Source organism: Triturus cristatus, chromosome 9, assembly GCF_964204655.1.
Source record: "Triturus cristatus chromosome 9, aTriCri1.1, whole genome shotgun sequence".
In the NCBI taxonomy this organism is placed as follows: Eukaryota; Metazoa; Chordata; class Amphibia; order Caudata; family Salamandridae; genus Triturus; species Triturus cristatus.
This window is the reverse complement of record NC_140592.1, coordinates 137,742,710-137,761,546: the sequence shown is the minus strand read 5'-3', so window position 1 is coordinate 137,761,546 and position 18,837 is coordinate 137,742,710. Positions and strand designations below refer to the sequence as shown.

General features: G+C 43.2%; 1 protein-coding gene across 6 annotated transcripts in view; it reads right to left on the bottom strand.

The window, feature by feature from the left end:
• PRKCD (protein kinase C delta) overlaps nucleotides 1-18,837 on the bottom strand; it is a 391,800-nt gene that overhangs the window by 21,860 nt on the left and 351,103 nt on the right. For 2 of the 6 annotated variants that reach the window (XM_085624544.1, XM_085624545.1), the window contains 4 exons: nucleotides 5,853-5,870; nucleotides 5,579-5,690; nucleotides 4,618-4,754; nucleotides 1,333-1,506 (listed from right to left, as the gene is read on the bottom strand). In XM_085624544.1, coding sequence (XP_085480670.1) covers nucleotides 1,333-1,506; nucleotides 4,618-4,754; nucleotides 5,579-5,690; nucleotides 5,853-5,870 — 441 coding nt within the window. The remainder of the gene's footprint in view (nucleotides 1-1,332; nucleotides 1,507-4,617; nucleotides 4,755-5,578; nucleotides 5,691-5,852; nucleotides 5,871-18,837) is intronic. The other 4 variants (XM_085624547.1, XM_085624548.1, XM_085624546.1 and 1 more) reach the window with 3 other exon arrangements.

Below are 18,837 nucleotides of genomic sequence, written 5' to 3'. Positions count from 1 at the left end.
AAAACTGTAAAGCAGCATTTGGGTGTCCCCTGCAAAGATTTGCACAATGCGATATTTTAGACTCATTTTGCCCCAGTTATTGCAAGATATCAACAAATTAATTCTCAAGCTGGGGTGTAGGAAAGTTGAACAACTGTAGGTTTCAAAGAACTTTTGAACTGCTGAGGGAATTAGGCCAAATGATAAAATGATTTCTATAGGGAATCTGGGTGACACCCACTTAAGAAAGAAACTTCAGCATTTTAGGAACAAAAGCAATATGTAGAAATAGAATTCAGCTAATGACATTTCACTACATTAATTATAAAAGCAAAATTGCATGTTAGTTAAAACCATCTTGATCTCTAATGAAAGTATAGCACAATTCTTCATGTGTTTTCAGTTTGGGTTTATTCTAATTCACAGCATTCCCATTGTGGGCTCCTAATAAAAGAACCGGCAGGAATTGGTCCTTTGAACACTGCTCTCCTTATTCTGCAGTTAAAAAGGTGGGCACTGGTCTACAAGGGTGACATATGCGTCAGAATGTTAAAAATGAAGGAGTATTTTCCGGTCCTTTTTAAGTGGAAATGCAGTTAATGGGGTTATTTAACGCAAATCCACTTGCACAATTGTTCACCTTCATTCAGCGAATCATGCCTTAGTTATATTTTAAGTATGTGTTGGACAATAACATGGAAATCAAGGGTACAGGTTAATCTAAAAACAAGCTAGGCTGACGTAGGTCTTTCTGTACTTCCATTTTAATTCATGTGAATTCACAGAAAAACTAATACTCTTTTTAAAGTGTATAGAAAACTAATCTAGTAGACAAATAGTTTAGTCAAAAATAAGACAAAAAATCCAACAGGAGTTAAAAAAAAATCGCTAGTTAAAAGAAAGGAAAAAAAAAAAAAAAGAATACTACGCAGTTTTTAAAAGAAATAAAACTGTGGATCCATAACGACCCCAGATGGGAAGCACAACTTTAATATTAAAGCAGAAAATGGCAAAGGAACAAAAGTAGGGGTAATGGAAAAATAAACACGTTTTAAAAACGAGTGAAACGAGAGTGGGGATGTCTCCGCTCCTCCACACCAAAAAACAGAAAACAGGGTGGCGGGTGGAGGAAGGAGGAAGAGCCTGGAAAGGTATGAGGGAAGAGAAAAAGCAGTGGGAAGTGTGAAAGGAGGGGGTCATTTTACAGGCTGAAGTTAAAGAAACAGATACTTAGTTTTTCACTTGAAGATCATGCCTCAAATCCTTACTCCCTGAAAAATGTCTTGAATGTACTTTATATTTCATTGTTGTAATATCATGCACTGCTAATTACTTGAAATCATTCATTATTACCTTAGTTTGGAAAGAACAATAGATATGAGTAAGAAATGGATTATCCCATGCAAGTGCCAGGACGCGTTTTTCCACCATGGTGCATTCTACATCGTCGTCAATTAACACTACATCCTTTTTCAAAGCTTTGATGGCAAAAAACTCGTTCTTGCCTTTCAGTTCAGCAAGAATAACCTGTTAAAGTGAGAGAGATTTGTTAGAAACTACAGAACATGTTTAAACGTCTAACATTTGAGCACAATATAACAAACAATACAGATAAATACAAAAACAATATTAAGTGACAGCCATATAAAATAGGGTGACTGAGGATGTACAAAAATTAACACTGAACATAGTAAATGTACGTATACCCTCAAGCTGTACATCCAGTCTGTTTCAAACATAAAAAATGTGCACTTCTTAGACCTAAAACTCCTCGCTTGACGCTTCATCTTGAATACTGTCCTCCTATTATTCTGTCAAATTAATAGAATTATTTATAGAGCTACTATGATGTTAAAATATATTTATTAAGTACTTCTCCATTTTCCTCCCCAGACTATTTGTTGTGGGTTGAGCTGGAAGTTTTATCTCACAAAAACTGATTAGGTCACTCCCCTCTTACTTGCCCAGTTTTGGGACAGTGGAAAGGTGACTCAAATATAGGTGTCAAACCTGCTTCGAGAATAAAACACATTTCTTATTGCTATGGACACATAAAATACTAATATTTAGCTACAGCTACTAGAGCTCTCCAGGATGGAGAACGATCTAGCTTACACCAGCCCAATCACAGTAGCCAAGTAGTCCATCTGGTTAACCCATACAACAGTATCCTGCTGAAGCACACAAAGAGGAGATTCCATCCAGAATTTATCTCCATCAGTTATCTCTGGCAGAGCACAAGTACTCTCTGGAATCTTCCAGTGAAAAGGATTACAGCAACAGCCTCGTGGACTGAATTAATATAGAGACTGATCTGGATAACACTTGCTATCCTGGTTTATGGTACTTCATCATTTAGTCATTTTTATGAAAGAAATAAGTAGCTGGCTAATTCTGTTTCATTTATTCGAAGGGTGACTAAAAAAGTGTGTCTCTACATTAGAATAATGCCTCTGCATAGCCACTCACTTCTAAGTGCTGGACTATGATCTTGGTTAAACTGAGCTTTTAAGATTTCTGAAAAAGTGGTGCTCAAACATAGGGACAAACAGAATACTGTTTCAGCCCAATTACTAAATACATCCAAACCCCGGGTGAAGGGGCCAACCATCAGCCTCAGCTAAATGAACCAATTTTACTACTTGAGAAACACAATGGTATGCCGTGAAAGGGGCAACAAAGGCCTTCTTTTCTAATTTAGGCGAAAAAGTTCGACAATAGCCATGCTTCAAAGAAATGTTTTTATGCATGTTAAAAACAACACGAACAAACACAAACATAGAATTGCAGTGTGCTACTGCGTACCCCACTCCTCACCCAAAATAATGCCAGTCCCTTCATTTTAAAACAATGTCACACTCCAGTTAAATACAAGGCAATGCACTAGACACATCATCTAAGCACACCGAAGGATCACACATCCACACCGATTCTCTAAGGTGATCTGCCTCCAGCCGGGCACAAGAGGTCACATACCAATTCCCTCTATACACTAAACTCATCTATCTTCACCCTCCCTTTCATCCATCCTGACTAAGCAGATGCCAATCTTAAGCCACAGATCATTATCCCACATCTCTACACCATCTGTTAATAGGGGTTCCAACAGCTTGATCCAATGTACAGCAATCCTGCTACAAGTAAGCAACTAAGAGAAAGCAGCAAATTTAAATTCCATCTTACTCTTCTGAGGCCTCCTATGTAGTCCCAGAAGGCAATTGTCTGCTCTCTTGTCCATAAAACATCCAACACAACATATATCTTAATTAGATCCAACTCTGAATAATTTGGGATCACGGTGCACCTCCACACCATGTGCATTAAAATGGTCACTACACCTGGTGCTAACATGTAAACAGTCTGGTGAGATCATTTGAAGCACTACAAGCATGATGGGAGTCCAGAGCAGAAACTTGAACTGTGGAAGTTTAAATCTTCTATTAACAGAACTTTCCTTGACCCTCAGGCATGCAGTTTATCAATACACATCCCAAAAAGTTGCCTTGCATTCCTTTTGCCACCTCACTCGCATCAGAAATGCACTTCCCAGACAGTCTTTAGGTAGTGCGATTTATCGCAGCGATACAGCATGTCTGTCCATTGTTCCATTCGCCAATATATTCAATGCCTTTGAATCAGGTGACTGCATTGGATATTCAAGCTACAGCTCCCTCGCCACTCCCCACCAGTCTTGCATAGATGTGCAACAGGAAGTTATTATGAGTCTTCCTTACCTTGGTCATTTAGCAATCCAGCAGCCGGCCATACAACTGGACTTCATATATTTTAGAGCTAGAAGTAATTTTCTTAAAGAATACCCATTGTCGTATGCAACTGGTAGATCTCACTACCAGCGTTCTTAAGAAATTGTGCCCAACTCCATGATTTAAGAAGGCACTCAGTACCTGTTTAGTGGTGTAACTGTTTTGTTAGTAGCACTTAGGTGCTACAATTGCTTTATAACTTTCAGTGCATGATGAATATGACAGGCAGATGTGCGTCTGGGCTGGCTTTCTAAGAACCATAAAGATGAATTCTGTTTCTTCTTTAATGTGCAGCCTGTCTACCAATCTGACTGAGCGTTCCACTATCCATCTAGTGTTGCCCATGTTTTAAGAGTAGCCTGAACCAATACAGATCTTCTCTTAATCCCCACCTATATAGGATACTCTTAAAACCATAGTCGTATGAGTACAGATTCAAGTGCCAGGGAAAGATGCAGCAACATCAATAAGGTAAACTTTTCTTGCCAAATCTAGAATATTGCTCCACATTGTCTCCAATACAATCTCAGTCCTTTGCAACGCTCAATGCAAAGGCTAAATATCTTCTTAATCAAGAGTTTCTGGGTTCAATTTTTTTTAGTAATAGATTTGATGGTAAATGCCCACATCAGGGAAGAAAGAACACGATATTAATGTATTCCCTTATCTGTGACCTTAAAAGTAATCAATACGTAATGTGCCTTAGCCAAGGGGCGCATTGTAATATAGTTCATTGCCACGATATTTGGAGTACAAAGCCCGTTTCCCACCATGAAAACATGATAGCACAGCAGTTTCAGTAAACATATATTCACATATTTAACAATGTGGAAGAAAAATGCAATCACCATTCTCTTTGCCATGTCTTGCATACCTTTCCAAAGCTTCCTTTTCCTAGTACTTTGTGGAATGTAAAATTCTCAATGGCGAGGCGACTGCTTATGCTGGAAGGCCGCGCCGGGGTTGGTTTGGGAGTCGTTCCTTCCCATAGCTTATCATATTGAAAATCTGCTGAAGAAACACATTTGTATAATTATAATCAGCACAACCTTCAATATTTTTGTGTTATCCAGCACAATTTGTGCTGCATCTAGGACACAATCCCTTTTAGTCTGATTTCCTCTTTATTAACTTCATCTGTAGAGTAGATTGATGTAAATAAAACAACTGTATTTAATTGGTGGATACATGCAACTACATATAAAGTCTTGATCACAGTCTTTGGCTCGATAAATGACTAATATTCAGCTTGAAGGGCTAAGATCCTTCCTCACTGTAGGGCTGCAATGTGTGTTAAATCAGACGTTTTATATACGAGATAAATTAATTTATCCAACATATGTTAAAATAGGTATGCACTGAACACTGTTTAAATCGGCAATAAAATATGATCGTACAAAAATAAAGAAAAAAAGAAATGACTATTTTCCACAATCAAGACCATCCTTGGTTGAAACACGTTGGCGTTCTGTATTCACCCACTTTGTACAGAACTTCAGGGATTAGCTTGCAAAATACAGAATGGGAATGGTCCACCAGTTTTAGCACAAGCATGAAGAGCTAAGCGTCGGTATACCGCACACTACTGTTTAGCTTAAATACAAATGTATTAAAACAAGTGTGGCACGCCAGTGAAGTAAAGCAAATTAAGTTTATTTACCAACCAAACAGGACGACAAAAAATTAATCAGAAATTAGTGGTCTTAAAATATTAATCCGAAATTATGGAGGTCAATATTGAAACATGAATCTTTTCTCCATCCCGCAACCATTCCCAATCATTCTCCATATCCTTCTCTTCTGATGATTTCCCCAAATCTATAAAGCCCTCTTACCAGTGCTGTCCTCGCCCTTGCCTGGTAGAAGTCCTCGCCTACTGCTGAAGTCCTCGTAAACCCCAGTGTTTAGGCTGTCATCTGAACCACAATTCGACTTTCTGCTCGATTTCTAGAATCAAATAGAGGATATCTGAGAATGCAGCTAGACCACTACTGTGTGTAACATTTAGCAATGCGGCACAGACTTGTCAACGTTGCTGCATAAGCGTCAGCACAGATATTATTTCTTTTTCTTTCAGAAGCAAAAGCACACGTAGATAAAATATCTTACCCCCATTACACTGTTTCTCTGAACCAAAGGAAAAAGACAAATAAAATATTTGATTAAGTGAAGTGTTAGGTCAGCATCCTTCATATAACTGAAATTCTGTTTTGCTCCGATACATTTTTAACTATAACGTATACCTTTGCCTAAAATCATACCCAACAAAGAGTCATAGAGGATGTATTCCTCAACATTCTTTTCCTTAAAGGATATTTTAGAAAACCATGTTCTGAAATTATTTCCAGTCTTTTTATTCATGATAAAATAAAGATTCCATCAATTAAATTACTATTATGATGATAGTCATTATTAATTCAGCACAAGAGTGCATTGATCCCATGAACTGGGTGTACTGGCACTGAACCATGTTGGTGCTCAAGGAGTCGCTACAAAAGGCTAGACAGAGGAAGAGAACAGCACACTTTTCAGATGTGTCCTAAAACACGGTCATTTTCACCCTCTCCAAAAAAGGGAGCGAAAAGGGCATTCCATGCTTGTACAGGTAAGGTTGAAAAAGGGAGGCCACCACCTCTGACCCAATGAACCCTGGGAATGAAAAGTATGTGTAGGAATGTTGAGGGTGATAGAGCTTCGATTGACGTAGGACCCTAGTTGAGGAAAGCATAGTGTCAGATGCATAAACCCTTGAAGATCTTAGCCAAAGGGAGCCAGCATAGGGAGACTTTTCTTTCCATACAAACATTTTTAATGTGTCCACAGTGGCAGACTCTTCACTTCACAGTTGCTTGAAAGTCTTTAAAATGCACTTGCAGTCATTCGCTTTGAAATTGAAAAAGAAACTGGCCAATCTTCAAATGGCTTTTTTCACCAATTAGATGAGTGGTCCATAAAGCCTTAACCTCTAAACCTGAATTGCTTCCATGTTTAAAACTGTCCAGCATCTGATTGTCAGCTTTTTCGAATGCCTTCGCCCAGTTCCAAGAAAAATGTATTCCCATTTATGTTTGATGATGCATGTACTATTTCCACTACATAACTATAAGAGGGGATAAAAAAGCATGTGTGAGGACCACAGGAAAAGAGTGATGCTCCAGACTGGGGACTTAGCAACTAGAGTCTACTGTGCAGACTCTGCTACCAGACCCGCTCATCTTAAACACTCTACAGAAAGGCACCAGGGTCGCACACAGCATTGGTCACACAGGCAGGGCTCTGGGCCATGGGAGAAGAGGGATGCTACTGATTAGGGACTCCAGCAACCAGAGTCCCCTGCACTTATTCTACCAGCAGGACTACCCATCTTTTAGCAGTCCACAAAAGTAATCTAGATCTCTTCTGAACCCATCTAAACCAAGGTAAGGCAAGGCCACCGCTGGACTCTTCGTGTAGAGCATCAAGGTACATTATTACCTTCTGCTTCTGTGATATTGCTCTCCTAAATGCCATATTAGAAAGAGTTGTAGAACTGTGTTTTCTTGTTGGTTGCTCCCTCCACCTATCAACCTGCTGTGTATTCCTGCACTCTTACCTTTTTATTTTATTGTGAGATAAATTTTACTTACGTAGCCATTTTTGCACAAGTGGTGTAGGATGGAGGGGTTCTCAGATTATGATACCCTAGGCCTGGTCGAGTGTACCCAAGAAGCCTTGGTAAACATAGTTAATCTTGTTCATTCCAGAATCAGGACCAGAGGCAGTAGTGGGATAAGTAGCTCTTAACATTTGACTTATACAGCCAAGTTCAGTGAAACTTACCAAGGGAAGTACCTGGATACTACCCTGCTGGCTTTTGAATTTTCACCTTTACTCCTGTGGTATTTCTGGTGACATGTTCTTCTGTTCCTCCTACCCCAAGGTGACCTCTGACTTATGGTGTTCATGAAAGCTAATGTGAATGGTATTAGGTGTTTTAATTGTTAACACATCTTTATTACATTAGTGAGAAGAATTGAATATCTGCCTATAATCTATTTTTTTAAAGAAGGGACTGGAGCGTTTTGCCTGGTAATAACCCAAAGAAGGCTGTTTCTGAGGTATATTTAACAAAATTGACGTCTCTGGTTGATTAGGTCGCGACTCTTGAGACCTGATAACTCTAAAAAGCAACGCTTTGTCACAGACAGAAATCTCTAAGAAACAGCTAGTAAAGTCAGGAAAGTCATATCCCCCCAAAAAAGCTAATAAAGTATGTACATGATAAACCAACTGAACGTACATTTTAAGAGTCCTCCCACAATACATCACCTTGATTGCAAGCACAGATAAGCAATGTGTGGGGACAACAGATTAGCGCCTGAAAATTTCATTTGCTCTGACAAAATTATAGTCTCTAATGTGGAATACAGTAATCTTAAAGACATCCATGCCCCTCAAGTTGCTTGTAGCTCCTCCTTTTATGAAACCCTCACAATAATCCCTCACCTGAGGGAGCTGGTGCTGCAGATAAATTTCAAATGCAACACTGTACATACGCCTACCAAAGAGATTGTTTGGCCTTATTCCTTAAATAATGGTGAGGACTCTGGAAAAACTGGAAAAAGAGTGAATGCTATTATAACATTGAAAATGAGGTATTAAACCTGAAACATGAAAGGCAGTGCTGCGCACCCTACATGCCTAGTTAGTAAACCAGACTGCTAACAAACTCTAATAACAATGCTACTTCTACAAACAAAAAAAAGAAAATCAGAAACGCCCCATTTCTAGAACAGAGGTTGATAGAGCTGCGTTAGGACCCTACTCTTCTTTACAACAGACAATTGATATCCATTGCAATCTTAAACCTCCTTTTAGGCTAGAGAATTCCAGGAGTCAGTTCAGTTTGCATCATCAGCCTAGAATCATACCCACGCGAGCCATTGTGCAGCGTACCCCTGTAAACTGATGAGGCCATGCTGAGAAACGGATATCCCATTGTATATGAGTGGGGTTCCCAAACTTATATGTGGGTCATTAGAGGACTGAATTCACTGACAAATAAGGGGTATCTACTGGATTTAAAGCCTAAGTCACTGCTACTCAGTGATTCATTCAGATATAATGCTAATGTGTTTCATGTGACATGGACCACATAATTATCGCCATCTAAACGTATCCCACGAGGATCTTACAGATAGTGTCCTAATCTAAGATGTAAGAAAATCCCTTCTAATGGTTCTAACATCTACCTGATAGCTACCCTTCCATTTAAGCCAGAAGTTAACAAACCATTCCTCATTTGTTTTGAGCAAATCAATCCATAAGATCAAGTAGGAGACTCTACTGATGTGGTTAAAGTCATGCACTCTGAATCCGGCTTTGCTGAGCTTGAAGAGGTGCATTGACTGATATACCCAACCATTGCGGACTTTCTACGGATCTTATCATGCAAAGTGGCGGGGCTTTAATCAAATCCGAGGAATCCTGTATGGAGAATGTATAACAATAACTTAGATATCTGCCTATTCCAAGAGACACGGGCAACCACACCTACACTTACACTTACTGAAAGGTTTTCAAGGTTTAGCTTAGAAGCCAGTCCAAACAACAGAGGGTGCCACATGGCAGGGTTATCAATTTGGCTGAGGTCCAAGTCAACTGTGCAATCAAGAAGATTGATACAAACTGCCTGGAAACCCAGTTCCTAACAGTTATGTTCTAGCTGTGACCTTCAGTTTATGACCTATGAACCATTCTTAGAAACTGTTTTCGGTTTGAGGAGTGATTATTTCTTTTACGATGATCCACGTTAAAATGTTTAATTCAATCACTCTTTATTTTACATAAATCATCAAGAGCAAAAGGGGCATCATGAATAAATGACTCCCATGGTTCAATAGGGAATTGAAAGGTGGCAAGCATACATTTCTATATGCCCTCAATGGCAAAGATGTGGCTACTTTAGGCTCTGCTAATACATTTTATAAATCTATCATGAAATATATAAAGGATGCTGGGAAATTCAGCAATGGTATGATATACTGGATGCAGCCATGTACAAACATGCACATAGGACTTCTGGCATATAATTGCTTATGGAAGTTTATCTTCCTCAAATAAACCATATAGATATATATATTTATCTCCAGAATTTTACATCTTTGTACAAATATGCCAAACAAGAGTATACAGGTGATAAAGATTTTAAGTACTTTCAGACAGCGCCTGAGGTCACCTGGTTATATTTCTTTTGTTAGATTATGTTGAAAGCTCTACAATGAGCCTGAAAATCAGCAAAACACCACGAGTACATAAAATAGCTGCTGACATTTTTAGATCTGAGCTGAGAGTGCGTAGCCCTTATAGCCCTGTTATTTCGTCAGCAACTGCTATTGGTGCTTCTCTTTCTCACACATCATTGGTTGAGATAATTATTCCAACCTACAAAGAGCATGAGCTGTGATCCGGGTAATTATTGCCCGATAAGCCAAATGGATAACATTCAGAAAAAAGCGTGAATGATTATGGATAAATTAAAGATGTAGATCAGTGTTTCCCAAACTGGGGTCCAAGGACCCCCAGGGGTCCGTGGCACATTCCCAGGGGGTCCTCAGCCAGCAATTTTAAAAGCACTGCAAAGTTCTTTGTAAAATTAGCAGTTTTCGAGCAACTATAAAAGTGTCAAGAAAATGCCAGTGATTAATGTACCTGCTGGAGAGAGATGAGAGTTTTGTCCAGTAGCAGCTTTGACACAGAGTTAATATGCCTACTGAAAAGAACGTGTACAATGCATTTTAAAAAACAGTATTTTATGTGCATAGGTCAATGGGTTACTGATTTTGTCACAGAGATTCTTTCGTCACTGCAATTCATAAGGGACAATCGTAATCTAGCAGTGTCCTATAAACTGTCATCAAAGAGCTGCTTGCAAACTGCATGGTAAAAGTTAGTAACATATGTTTATTCCCAGTCTATCATTATCCTGATGCTGCTATGTTCCCACATCCTGCACATGAACAATTTTGTAATGCTGTTTTGTCACGTCTATGTGTGCTGCCTAATGCAGCACACATGGAAGTTACAAAACGTCATTTTTATTAAAGATTGTTTATGCGCAGGAAGGGTCACCTTCCTGAACATAAACAATCAAAGGTGTTTTGCTTTTTCCGTTGGAAAAAGCGAAAACGAGGAGAAATAAGGCATTTCTCCTCATTTCGCCAAGTTAAGACCAGGTTTTTCATGGTCTTAATTTGGGTGCTGTCTCCTATTTAAGCTGACCTTGTAAATAGAGGGCAGAGTCAAAATCAATGGGTGTTGGAATGAAACGCCCACTGTAACTCCCACTGCCCACCTTTTTCACACTAAGCATTGCGTGAAAAGGGGCCTTATTTACAAGGCAGCGTTAAGCCACAATAAGTGGCTTAACGCTGTCTTGTAAATAAGGCAAAGCCCCTATTGCCACACGAACATCGCTAAAAGTGACGTTCCCATGGCGATAGGGACTTGTAAATATGCCCCTGAAATCCTTAGTAATTTGAGTATTTGTTTTGTGTGCACACATGTGTTTATTTTTTTTAAATAACTGTTTTAATGTTTGAAATTTAAATCCTACAAATTGCTTGGGGGTCCCCGGCTTTCAGTGGTGACTCAATGGGGGTCCTCAGGAGTGAAAAGTTTGGGAACCACTGATGTAGATTATTGGATAGAGTGGTGTAAAATGCTATTTCCAACCACACAGAATGTTCCATTGGGTCTTCCATCTATTAAACTCCAATCCTGCAGGACTGGCATTTATCATACGCACAAGACCCCATGATCTGAAAGTTCCAGAAGGATGTCAACTGGCAAAGGACAAATTTGCAGACATCTGCTCATGTTCACTCCGACATTATTGAATTGGGGGAGGGAGGGAGCAAAGGATACTCCCCTTCTCAACCCCTATTGAGGACATGAGCCTATTCTGGTGTGCATATCCATATAATCCCATTCCTTGTGGAGCCAAAGCCAGCTTAGGTGACACCTGCATGAACGGGTCGGGGCAGAGCAAGGTATGATGAGCAGCATCACAATTAATAAAGAGGAGTTATTGGTAACAGGGCGGCAATGAATGGTGCAGGAGAGAAGCAGTAGTTTCTGAAAACGGTCTTGCCTGATAAGGACCAATGCATAGATAAAATATAGACTAAAGTGAAATTCGAAGAGGGTGCAGATTTCAGGTTCATTGAGAAGAAGGTAGGGGCCACCCACAACTGAGGAAAATACGGAATGTAATTGATATTGTAGTTCAAGCTTAGAAAACAAAGAAAATGACCAAGAGTAAAGGAAACAGGACTGGTACAAGGATGGTTTTACCCACTGCATAGAGCTTGGCATTTCAGCTTAGCAATTCCAGCTCCTTGCAGGGAATAGATGTTACAACGCTGCACTGGACTCTTTCAACACAGGGTTCCTCTGAGACTTTGATTTGTAGTGTGTTCAATTTGGTTAACTACAGATACACATGACTAACCAGGGCATTTTAAATGCATTTCTGATTATATTTATATGTCCACCTAAATTACAATGCACTGCTGGATGTAAGTTATTGAACTTGTCAGGCGCTGATCAAGAGCGCCTACCACATGTACAGTCGGAGGAGGACTACAACAACCAGAATCCCCGGCTGTACGAAGGCGGGGCAAAAGCAGGGTAAATACGCGAACCAGGAGCCAATCGAGGCGCGTAATACTGGATTGTGAATCACGTTGGTTCCGACGCCCATCACCGAGCGAGGAAGACGCGTGTGCTAGCGTCTGCGGCAATTGATGGGAAATGGCGCTTCGCCGTGAGTAGGAAACCGCCGAGAGACATTCGGCTTGTGGATATTTGGTTCCGTCTTCCCGGAACTCCAACGCGGGACGCTGACGTAAACGTCGCCGCGTTCCAAGACCACAGGATTACCGAGGGGTTCAGGAGAAGAAGTTTGTGCATCGGGACTCCGAGGCCGCCTCCGTGGAACTCTAGTACTCAGGTATCCCAGGCACAGAGAGTCAGAGAGACTGTTCAGTGATCGAAGTAAGAGCGTTAGGCTTAAGAGCTTGCGAGACATTTAATTTCCCTTCACTCTTTGCCATTGTGTAAACTAAAACCCTGAACCTCGGCATGAGACTAATGCTGGAGTCGTTACCAGGGAAGGCGGACAATAGAGCATGATTGAAAGACGCTCAGTGGGGTCATTTCAAACTGGGAAAGGCAAACAGGGGAAAATAGAGGGGGAAGAGAATGATATCTCCAGTTGGAGTTGGAGGGGGTGTGTCCTCTCGTTTTGTGTTCTAAGCTGTAGGTGCAGCAGTATGTCTGAGGTGACACATACATTCTAGTGAGACCTAAATGAGAGTAGGTTGTTATTGTGGTCTGTATTCTTTGTTCTCTCATTCCTTGTCATTCCAGAACTCCCAATCCCCGCTGAACCCTTCCTATTCCTTTTCCCTCGCCTGATTGCTCTGGTACTCTGTGTTTCTGAAAACAGAGCCGGGGACGTCGGGAGGTGGAACACTTGTGCATCACTCGAATCTACAGGAACGACGGCGGACGTGACAGTACTGTAGGTGTGCTCTCCCAGGTGAAAAATAAGTTCTATGTGAGCTGGGGTTTACACTTTATAAATTATTCCTAACCTTCCAATCCCCCTTCTATCCTATTTGCTTTAAATCACCGCAGATGCACTTTTTTAGTATATTACCTCACTTCTCCTTTAAAGTTGTACTGGACACTTGAAGTGCTGTATCAAGAATACATCACTAGCTTTCTGAAACTATTCTGCAATCCTTGTACAAATTTGCATCGATTAGTAAAAACTGTAGATAAATGTAATTCAATTAATTTTTGCACTCTTTGTTAAGTCTTAATGACTAGTCTATAGACAATATGAGAACCGTTTATTCAAGTTAAAGTATTACATGCAAGTTAAGGCAAACACGTGCAGCTGTTTTTTAAGAAAAGGTTTAGCATCCCAAGTTGTTAGTTCATGGTGGTTACAAATGAAAGAGGACAGATTTTTTTTTTTTTTGAATAGCTGTAAAAAAGTAATGCCCCAAGTAGAAGGGTTCCTATGTTCTAAGTTGTGAAATTCAATCCAAATAATGATTAGAATGTAGCCATATGGTATTTGACAAGTTTTTTCTTGAAACATTGAACAGCCTGGGCAAATATTTATATGTTGTTTGGGTTTTTTGCAGTAGCGGTCCATGGAGGGAGTTCGGTGGGGCAGTGAGGCGGGGAGGGGCAGGGTGGGGAAATGTAAACACCGGAATATGGATGAACGGAGGCAAGTACACATGTGCAAAATGCGATGCAGCGTGAGCAACGAAATTTGTTTTATTTATTTAAATGTGTACTTACCTCCGTTCATCCATATTCTGGTGTTTACATTTCCCCACCCTGCCCCTCCCCCGCCCTGTCTCATCGCCCCACCGAACTCCCTCCACGGACCGCTACTGTTTTTTTGTGCTGTATGGAGAACCACAAAATAGACATAATCAGCCATCCAGCTATATGATTCTTCTTTACACTTAGTGATAAAAACGAGGAAACATTCTCCTATGATTCCTATATATGATTTGCACATTAAAATTGCATACAATTGAAAATAATGTTACACATTTGATAATTTATCATTATCAGAAATTAATAACAGTAATTACTGTAAACAGAATAGACTATGTTGGTAATTTCTGATAATAAAAATTGAATATTGTCACGGTCTTTTTGATGAAGGCTACATAAAGTAACCTATCCTATCACTGTAAACTATCTTTGAAATGTCGATCACACAATAAGACCCAATTTACATTTCAGATTCACAAGTGACTTTTCTAAGCTTAACGCACAAGTTACTACTTGTGTAACGATATATCTGTAAGAGACATTAGTTAGTGATAGATTCCTTACCTTAGAATATCCCCAGGCGTCAGACTGGATCCGGAAAGTTTTTTGTAGCAGTACCCCCGAGTGTCAGTAGGTGGCGTCGTGCGGCTACGTGTCTGTCACTGGCGTTGTAAGCGCCGAGATGACGTCACGGAGACTACTTAGGCGCCACCCATGCGCGCTGACGTCAGTTCGGTACACGACTTTCCGCGCCAGGAACGCAGAGCCATGCAAGAAACGGACCACTGGTGCCATGAAACTAGGGCCCTGAAAGGGGGAAGACCTTAACCCTAGAATCAGTTTGTAGAACGGGGAGGATGGGTGGGGCGGTAAGGAATCCATCACTAACTAATGTCTCTTACAGATATATCATTACACAAGTAGTAACTTGTGCATCTGAAAGAGACAAGTTAGTGATAGATTCCTTACCTTTGAATAGATACCCTAGCAATACCAACCCCGGTGGTGGGTCTGCGAATAGATTACACCAGAAAGTCATGGAGAACAGAATGGCCAAAGAAGCCGTCTCTCCGGACTGGACTGTCAAGGCAGTAATGCTTGGTAAACGTGTGCAGCAAGGCCCACGTAGCTGCCTGACAAATGTCCTGCAAGAGGACGCCACGTCCCAAGGTAGTAGTGGCTGCAGTTGCCCTGGTAGAATGGGCACACAGCCCCACAGGAGGCTCCTTCTTAGCCAAGGAGTAACATGCTTTGATGCACAGAACGACCCACCGAGAGATGGTCCGTTTGTGAACAACCCGACTTGGTCATCCACCTGGAACTGCTGTGTATGCTTTAGATAGAATGCGAGCGCACGTTTTGGGTCCAGACGGTGGAGCCTCTCTTCCTCCCTCGAAGGATGCGGAAAGAAGTTAGGCAAAGTGATGGTCTGCCCGATGTGGAAGGGCTTGACCACCTTTGGCAAAAAAGAAGGACGGGTCTTTAACACCACCTTGTCCGGATGAACAGAAAGGAAAGGAGGTTTGGAAGAAAGAGCCTAGAGCTCACTCACTCTTCTGGCAGAGGTGATAGAGACCAGGAAAGCAGTCTTAAGAGTAAGAAGACACAGAGGACAGGTATGACGGGGCTCGAAAGGAGCGCACATCAGATAGGTCAAAACGAGATTCAAGTCCCATTGAGGCATTATGAACGGCACGGGAGGAAACGTGTGCGTAATGCCTTTCAGGAAACGGTTAACAACCGGGGAGATAAAGAGAGAAGGCTGATCTGGAAGCCTCAAAAAGGCAGAGATGGCCAAAAGATTACCTTTGATAGTGTCCAGAGCAGATGCCTGCTGGGCCAAAAAAAGAAGGAACAGAAGAAATTCAGAAAGAGGGGCGGAAAGGGGATCCACAGCCTTTGCAATGCACCATGCCACAAACTTGCTCCACCTGCAGGCGTATACCGTTTTAGTGGAGGGATGCCTGGCTGCCAGAATGACATCACAGACTTCGGGAGGGAGATCGAAAGCTGTCAGCTGCTGCCGCTCAATCTCCACGCATGGAGGTGGAGGCTGGACTGGTTCGGGTGGAGGACCGTCCCCTGCTGCTGCAACAGAAGATCCACCCGAAGATGCAGACGGATCGGGGGAGCGATCGCAATGCTGAGTAGCTTGGGATACCATACTCTTCGTGCCCAATCCGGAGCCACAAGGATGACTTGGGCCCGGTCGCGCCGAATCTTCTTCAGCACTCTGGGCAGAAGTGGTATAGGCGGAAAGGCGTACAATAGACCGCAATTCCACTCACGACGAAAAGCGTAGTCGAGCGCGTGCCGCCTTGGAAATTCCAACACGTAGAACTGCTGACACTGTGCATAGCTCTAACCAAGGCTCTCCCCACTGCAGAAAGAGACCTTGCACCACGTCCGAGTGCAGACGCCATTCGTGATCCATCAAGCACCGGCGGCTGAGTTTGTCCGCCCTGGCGTTCAGAGAACCTGCCAGGTGTTGAACCACCAAGGTAACACCTTGATGTTCCAGCCATGTCCAGAGGCACAGAGCCTCCTGACATAGGGTCCAGGACCCCACTCCGCCCTGTTTGTTGCAATACCACATGGCGGTGGTGTTGTTCGTGAACACCTGGACACACACCCCGGACAGAGGGAAGGAATGCCTTCAGTGCAAGTCGGATCGCCGGCAGCTCCAAAAGGTTTATATGGAGCCGGGACTCTGCCGGAGACCAGAAACCTCTCATCTCCGCCTCGCCCAAGTGGCATCCCCATCCCAGGAGGGACGCATCCGTCACCACTGTGTGCTCCGGTTGGGGAAGGGAGAGGGATCTGCCATTGACCCCAATCGCGATTCGTGAGCCACCACCGCAATTGTCGTGCAGTGCCCTCCGAGGTCTGGACATGATCGGACAGGTTGCCCTGATGTTGCGCCCACTGGAACTTCAGCAAAAGAAACAATTGATGGACAGAATGCTGGACAATGCAAACATTCACCCCTAGTCACAAGGATCTGGGTTAAATCCATCATTCTTTTGCTCACCGCACCATCCCAGTTTGGACCCAGCCATATGCAAATCAGTCTTGACTCTGTTCCTTGTGGGAACAGTCTAGCCCGAACTGCCAAGCCAGGTCCTCCCTGGACCAGATACAAGCATCCTGGCACCGGTTTCAGGGCATCACCCTTCTTCAGCCAGACTAGCTTAAATCCAGTGGTGTCGTGAGCACGGGACCCACGTCTGGGCATACCCTTCCCACTTAGGGCGACATATGCAAAAGAAACAATTGATGGAAAGAATGTAGGACAATGCAAACATTCACCCCAGTCACAAGGATCTGGGTTAAATCCATCATTCTTTTGCTCACCACACCACCCTAGCAGAGGGTATGCCCAGAGGTGGATCCCGTGCTCTCCATGCCACTGGAATCAAGCTATCCTGGCTGAAGAGGGGTGAAACCCCGAAACCGGTCCCAGGATGCTTGTTTCCAGTCCACTGAGGACCTGGCTTGGCAGTTCGGGCTGGACTGTTCCCATGAGGCACAGGGTCAAGACTGATTTGCATATTGCTGGGTTCAAACTGGAACGGCATGGTGAGCAAAAAACGATGGATTTAGGCCCAGATCTCTGTACTGGGGTGAAGGTATAACATTGTTGTGCATTCTGTCCATCAACTGTTTTTGCACTGGAACTTCAGGTCCCACTGCAGAGCCCGCATATGCCATCTGGCATGTGTGACCAGCAGGAGGCCATCAGCCCCAGAAGCCGGAGGGTCACCCTGACTGAAACCCGGGACAGAGGCTGAAAGATCGGAATCATAGCCTGAATATCCCAGACTCGCTGCTCGGGAGGATAAACCCGAAACCGCATCGAATCCAGAACCGCTCCGATGAAGGGGAGCTTCTGAGAGGGACTCAGGTGCGACTTCGGCACGTAGATGGAGAACCCCAGCAAATGCAGGAGGTCGGCTGTAGTCTGAAGGTGGTTGACAACTGCCTGGGACGAGGCCGCCTTCAACAACCAGTCATCGAGGTCAGGGAAGACGGACACCCCTGACCTGCGCAATTGAGCTGCGACCACCGCCATCACTTTCGTAAACACCCGTGGGGCGCTGGTAAGGCCGAAGGGGAGCATGGCAAACTGAAAATGCTCCTGGCCTACCGTGAACCGCAGGTAACGCCGGGGGGCCGGCAGGACGGGGATGTGAAAATATGCGTCCTGCAAGTCCAACACTACCATCCAGTCTCCTGGGTCGAGGGCAGTCAAGACCTGAGCCAGAGTCAGCATTTTGAACTTTTCCTTCTGGAGGAAGCAGTTGATGTTCCAGAGGTCCAAGATGGGACGCAGACCCCCCCTTGTCCTTCTTGGGGACCAGAAAGTAGTAGGAATAACAACCACTCCCTACTTCTGGCCCAGGAACACACTCTACGGCCCCCTTGGCCAAGAGGGCCACAACTTCCTGCTGGAGAGTCGCCAAGTGTTTCCCCGCATGCGGTGGCACCGAGGTGGCATGGCTGGAGGGGTGGACTGAAAGGGAAGGGAGTAACCCTTGCAGATGATCTGCAACACCCACTTGTCCGATGTGATAGCAAGCCAGTGGGGGAGGTGATGGCGAATCCTGCCACCCACTGGCGTGAGGTGCTCCACAAAGCTTGGATTAGGAAGGATTGGAGGCAGAAACAGTGGGGGCAGAGGTGGACTGCCCCCCCACGCTGATTCCCTGACCGGCCCCTGCGGAAGCCGCGTCCGCGGCCGCGCCGA